The 6,692-nt window shown below is 38.6% G+C and overlaps 1 protein-coding gene across 1 annotated transcript in view; it reads left to right on the top strand.

Annotated features, from left to right (window-relative positions):
* Positions 1–2,892: 2,892 nt before the first annotated feature.
* Positions 2,893–6,692, top strand: part of LOC117420058 (PRKC apoptosis WT1 regulator protein) — a 64,208-nt gene continuing 60,408 nt past the window's right edge. The window contains exons 1-2 of the mRNA XM_034033570.3: positions 2,893–3,041; positions 3,428–4,238. Coding sequence (XP_033889461.2) covers positions 3,597–4,238 — 642 coding nt within the window. The 5' untranslated portion in view covers positions 2,893–3,041; positions 3,428–3,596. The remainder of the gene's footprint in view (positions 3,042–3,427; positions 4,239–6,692) is intronic.

Below are 6,692 nucleotides of genomic sequence, written 5' to 3'. Positions count from 1 at the left end.
AATACATTAAATACAAGGCTAGGATGTAGAAAGAAAATTCTAAAACATTGTGGATGCATAAAAAAAGTAGTAACGACACAACAGCTAATAACAGATATCAGACTTCAGGAGCATGGAAAGCAAGTGGGTCTTGAGAGCTGATTTAAAGCGAGCGACGGTGGGAGCATCACGCACCGAAGGGTCAGTCCTTTAATTTCCAGTCTTCTGGTCTCTTCTCTTCGAAGCATGCTTATCAATTGTAGTTTGTACAATACATCTGCCAGTACTAATCCTAATTTGGCTTCTTCCAGAGATTCTTCTGTTTGAATGGAAACATCTGGGCCTGTCCTCTCTGCTCTAGTCTCAAAAGCATCTTATGATTCATCCACGTGAAAATCTAAGTATGCAAAAGATGTATGGATTCAGTGGACTGCACAGCATGCCAATTGTTCAAGGTGCCTTGGCTGCATTTATTCTCTCAATTATGGATAATGGAAAAAAACGGCCATTATTAACCAACCATACAAAACCGAAGCTGGCATCAACTTACTGTTTAACCTGCCCACCAAATTAGTTTTGAGTTCATTGTAAAATACATACATAATGGAACTGGAAACAGCAGCTATATGTACAGCAGCACACACCTTTGTGTTAAATGAACTCAGACCAGATTTGTTTGCCAACGCTGACAGTATTCTGTAATATATAAAAGCTGCCTCTCCCTGTTGCAGGACCTGACAAACTTTAAGCAGGCTTTGTGTTGGTCCAAACACGTACATCAAAATAACTATGTAATCGCATGTTGTTGTTTTTTTTCTTCTCCCATATGTTACATCAACCCCAGTGCCAGTAAAGGTAGTCATAGTGCCAACAGTCAGATAATAAGATAGACCAATCTTGGTCAAGCTGCCAAACCAGAAATGAAACATACTATTTGAGATTTCCTTCACCAGGCCACTGTTCCAAGTGCTGCCTAGTATAACAGCACAACAAGCTGGAAGCAATTAATAGCCAACATGACTGGTCCCTTTAGGACTCCAGGACCCTGCATCATCGTGGTGTGAAAGCTAAGCAGATGGACCACTCTCAAAAAAAGCCTTGTGGTGAAATTCACAATATTGCAGCCGAGAGCATTCATCTGCTGTCAATCTAACGTGACAGTGGCTTTTTGGACACGTCATTCAGACAAGGCCTGACAAGGACACACCTACAAGCTGCCAGAGACAAAAAAACTCTGCTGGCTCATTGAAACTAACTGTTAGTGTCCTTGACCTATTAAACTGTCAACAGGCCTGTTTGACCATCTGTGTCCTAGTGGAATTCTAACTACTTTATCCGGTCATGCTCGTGTGGCATTATCGACAGGATGAGGTCAACATTAGGTACACACAAGCCAATCAGAGGGGGGATCACTAGCCAATATCTGCGCTGGGTTTTAGGAAACTGGCTGTGACCCATTGGTTAAGATGAGAGATAGCTTTTCATGTCTGTCTGCTCTTCTTGGCAGGATATTTTTTGTCCAGTTAAAAGAAATAGGGCCATATAATCTGCAGTAAGTTTATTGCCAGGTGATATTGAATTTCCAAGCAATGTCACCAAATTAATACAAGATTGTTACCAGATTCACAGAATCAGACTTGGTAGGTTCCCTGAGAAAAGTACAATAATACATCTTAAAATACATCTTTACTTGTGGGGACAAGAAAGAAAAGAATGCAGCAAAAAATGTGACTTCTTTATCCAATGTTCCAACCACTATATTAAAATGAGGATGATTATTGTTATTATAATTATAAACAATGCATCTTTAAAACTGCAGTTCTTGCAACCATATTTTTTTTGTACAAAAGTATAACTCTGGTGTCTGCTTAATAACATATTGTCTAGTTTAGTCTTCTGTGTATTCTATGTTTTTGTATACTATTGTGAAAGTATTTTTTTTTTAGGAAACAGCATTTGGGATGATGCCATTCAAAGCATATTTTAAAACATGCCATTTCAGTGTTTTCAGGACCTTGATACAGTTTACTAAACTTGCCCCTCCCTAAGCAAGTTCAGCAGTGAAGAATGTTGGCATTTAGTTTGTGGTTAAAATGAGCATTGTTCCTACAAGCAACGTGCTTTTGATAAAGACACTGCCTGAGCAAACATTTACAATGTTTTGTCTGTTTGGTCTAGTTAGTTTGATAAGACCCCAGCTCAGCACCAGTAAGGGTAAATCACTACAAGAGTGTCCCCTTGTGGAAAAAATGTGTCCATACAGGGTGTAAAGCAAAGCCTTATCTTCACGAGCCTCATAAAAATAGACCAGCAGGTTTTTAATATTTCTAATAAAATTGGGTCAGTGGGACTAGTTTATTTTCCCAATAAGGAACTGTGTATTTATTAGAGTTGGCATTACATGACAGCGCAGAGCCCTATCCAATTACTGTGGATCAGGCACAACAGCACAGAGTGTCTGGATTTTATAGTCCAACAACACCAACAGGAAACTGGTGCATTTTGTACATTACAGCTGTTAAAAAAATAAGCAACTAAAACTAAAATAACAAGCAATTTAATGTATCAGTCAGCCTTAAAATATGTTGGTGTATGTGCTTAACTTGATTGTTACTATATTTTGTATAATATTATTACTTTGTTTCTATTTTAGTAATGGCCTTGCAAATTGTTTATTCGGTACACATATTATATTACAAACTGAAGTTTTCCCATTGGTTAATTAGGGTTAGTGTTATGTAGTCGCCACGGAAGTACAGAGGCAACTTCCTTCTGTTTGAAATTGGTGCGTTCATTGCATGACACACAACGAGAGAGAGAGAGAGAGAGAGAGAGAGAGAGAGAGAGAGAGAGAGAGAGAGAGAGAGAGAGAGAGAGAGAGAGAGAGAGAGAGAGAGAGAGAGAGAGAGAGAGAGAGAGAGAGAGAGAGAGAGAGAGAGAGAGAGAGAGAGAGAGAGAGAGAGAGAGAGAGAGAGAGAGAGAGAGAGCTGAAAGTGCTGAAGTTTCAAACCACGGGACTGTACACCTGGAAAGTACGAGACAGACAACAGAAAGGAAAACAGGTAAGAAAACGAAGTACTTTTGTTTTTATTTTAAGACAAGTGCTGTGAGGGAATTTTTTTTGAAAATCTAACAGTTTAATAAAGTATAAATGCTTGGAAAACTTTCTACAAGTTAGAGCCCTCGTGCACAGTAAAAAGAAAACTTGCACAGACCTGTACGATACAGGATAGCTGGCTGGGAAAAAAACAGGTTCAACAACCAGTATCGCTGTAGCTCATTACTAAAATGCGTTTTGTTATGAAGATATGACAATTTGTTATATTGGGAGAAATGTGTATTGAGATATAATGTGTGTTTGGCTTGCAAGAAACGTCGTCTGCAGGTTGTGAGATGTGCCAAATGAAATTACCGGTGTGTTTTTGTTTTTGTTTTTTTTCTCCCACAGTGTGCAGCGAATTCGTTACTGTGTTTGCATAATTATATTAGCTGTTTAATTCCAGAGGAATGCTGCGGTTTTAGTTGCAGGACGTGCATAACAACTCTGGGAAGTGTTTGTTTCCCATTTTAACAACAACAACAAAACGTAAAATCAATTATTGATCCAAAAAGATAACATGGCGACCGGAGGCTTCAGAGCACCAAATACAGCAACGGATTTTCTGGAAGAATGGAAGGCTAAACGAGAGAAGATGAGGGCTAAAATGCTTGGGGAGCTTGCTGTTTCTGGCAGCAGTACTGGAAGTGGTAGCAACACGGTGGCAACAACTTCTTCAGTGGTCGCTGCAAGAAAGAATAACAACGAAACTGTCAGCAGGAGAGTAGTTGGGGCAAGTTCATCAAGCAGTGAATTAAACAACAATGGTAACCCTGATCGCGGAGTTTCCTCTACTTTTAATTGTGTGTCGGTTTCTTCTCAATCAATGGTCCGATCGCCGTCCTCCTCGGCTCTCCGGAAGATCGAGGATGACCCACAGCAAGCGCCCGCCGGTCGGGGAGCCGACCCCGCGGGAGGTAACCTAGCAAAGAAGGTACAATCCCAACCGGAGAAACTCCCCGGGACCCCACAGGCTGAAGTCACCGGGAATGTCTGCAGCGAGAGCGACAAAGAAAGCACCCCTTCCCCTGCAGCGAGCTCTAAAGGCAAGGAAAAGAGCAAGAGCTCTGGCCCAAGTGCCAGGAAAGGAAAGGGGCAGATCGATAAAAGAAAACTAAGAGAGAAGCGAAGATCGACAGGTGTTGTCAACATACCTTGTGAGGTAGGTACTGATGCACTTTACAACCTCACAATGCCGGTTACACTACGATGCACTACGCGCTAACCGGCTTGACTGCTTTTCAGCAGGTGGTTGTGCGCCTTGTTTTCTTTTAAGAAATGTTTGTTTTTGGATTTTGACAATCTGGAAAGGTAGCCTACAATTATTGCAGTATGTCAACCCACAAAGTAATAATAGCACCAAAGGGCTTGGATATGTAACTACATAAGGTTTGAATAGAGAATCTTAATTATGAAAAGCATGCAAACATTTTCATTCAAATTAATTTTCCTAAGTATTTAAATATATATATTTTAGCATTTAAATTTGTGATTAGGGACAAAAATGTACCATTGTGGGGTTCCACAGGCCTGCTTGTGTGTTCTGTGAAATTTCAATCAAGTTCTAAAATGAGAATTTCAGTAAATCAAGTTTTTGCTTTCTTTCCGAGGAATAAAAGTAAAAAAAAAAGTGTTTCTGAAGATTTTACAATTCATATATATATATATATATATATATATATATATGAGAGAGATGGGCTTCTGTGAGTTACAGGAAAATAATTCCATCTAGGGTTTCTGTGACGTCATAGATTACGAGACCGAAGTTTTCCGGTTTTCCTGTAACTGTCCTTATCCGTTAGTGCTTCAGCTTTATTTGGATGATTACTTTTACCTTGTTTTAATGTCGCGTTCCTCTCCAGTTTCTCCGAGATATGAATGTACCAGCTTTACATCATTTTTTTTTTTTTTTTTAAACTTATTCTCATTTTGTTGATCATTAATGAACATTTCTGTGCTGTGGGTGTTGTCGAGTGATTGAAAACGAGACATTTTGTGTTTGATTGAAAGTGATGGACTGGAGGAGTTGAATGGGTCAAAGTTCAAGTATGTTTTCCGCTAAAGTAATTATTACTGTTTGACGTCACTACTGTGGTATTATGCCTTTTTTTCGAATGACTCAGGATGCAAATATAGCATTCATGTATGATTTTATATAAAATCACTGTTTTTCCAGAATCATTAAAGGTAGGTCATTTTCAGATTTTTCCAGGTTAAAGATCATTCAGTTTTATGTTTGACAAAGTGGTTTCTAGGTTAAAACCTACAACTTTTTTGCAACCTATAGTAATATTGGCAGTATTGCAAGGGAGTATTCTAAATTGAACTGTACTATGCAACTTCAGTGAAGTTGCAACCCGATTGATTTTCATAGGAACTAACACTACAAGCACAAGTTTTGAAGACAGTTGAAAAACAAATAGTTGTCCAGTCAACCCCCCTAAAAAAAGGATAATTGCATTTCAGCTTAGTAAAACCAACAGAGGGTCTCCACAATTTCAATCAGACCTTACATTCCAGCAAAGTGTCGCATTACATTGAGACAAACTCTCTGCCAGCAGGCTAGGAGATGTGTCTGCTGTTCTGAACTCCCTTGATCTGAGTAAATCTCCCAGTCCTGTTTGTAATGAAGTTTATTTTCTACCCAAAAAGATAGGCAACCTATCTCAACATGACAGTTTATTACAAATCTATTAAGATTTTTTTTGTTATTGTTTTGGTGTTCTTTATAAACTTCTGAATTCGAGCAGAATAGAAGTGATTTATCCTTCAGTTGGGTATTTTTCAGAATAGTTTAGTAGCAGATGGCAGGATGTCATGTAGTTGCACAGCATATTATTCAAAGCATCTAGAAGTTACTGAGTTCATAAATGTTTGGGAACTCTGTGTTTGAAGTGAAAACAAAGCTTTCCATAATATGCAGGGCTGGCATTTCCTGAAAGCTGGTGCTTGGGGTATATCTGCAGCATGCAGGCTTTTTAAAAGTCATTTATCACAACTACTGAAAAGCCAGAGGAACTAATGATACCCATCTCTGCCAACGGGCGCTCTAATTAGCATGTTGGTGATTGAGGATGTAGGCCCGGCATTTCAACTGTTTCTTAATCCGAGAGGTACAAGATTGGACAATGATACAAGTTTAGTTTTTTTGTGCAGTGTTTGTACTTAAGCTGAATTGAATTGCTTTACAGAATGTAGTATTTGTATTGCCACCTCTAGCAATCAGCAAGGCCTGTGTCAAGGGCAGTTTTTTGTTATTGATAACAGTTGTGTTGGTAAACATCTGTTCTGTGATTACTTGATATCTGTCATGTATTTTGTATTACCAGTGGCTAATGGTCCTGTTCCAGTCCTCATACTAAAAGTACTAGTTGTTGAAGCACAAAAAGCGACTGCTGTAAGCTGAGGGGAGTGTTAGTCAAGATTTAAATTTAAACCTCAAATTGCATGCCATTAAACTACAACAATCAAAATGGTTATAAAAAACAACTTGGTCTTTTAAAATTATTTTCATATTTCTAGTTGAAGTTACACTGTACTGAACCATTCAATATGATGGCAAAAATAAGAAAAAAGAAATGCATTATATGTAGGCAGAAATAAAGGAATCAAAGAG

This window comes from Acipenser ruthenus, chromosome 14 (genome assembly GCF_902713425.1).
Source record: "Acipenser ruthenus chromosome 14, fAciRut3.2 maternal haplotype, whole genome shotgun sequence".
Taxonomy (NCBI): domain Eukaryota; kingdom Metazoa; phylum Chordata; class Actinopteri; order Acipenseriformes; family Acipenseridae; genus Acipenser; species Acipenser ruthenus.
The sequence above is the reverse complement of the archived record's forward strand: the minus strand, read 5'-3'. Positions and strand labels throughout refer to the sequence as shown.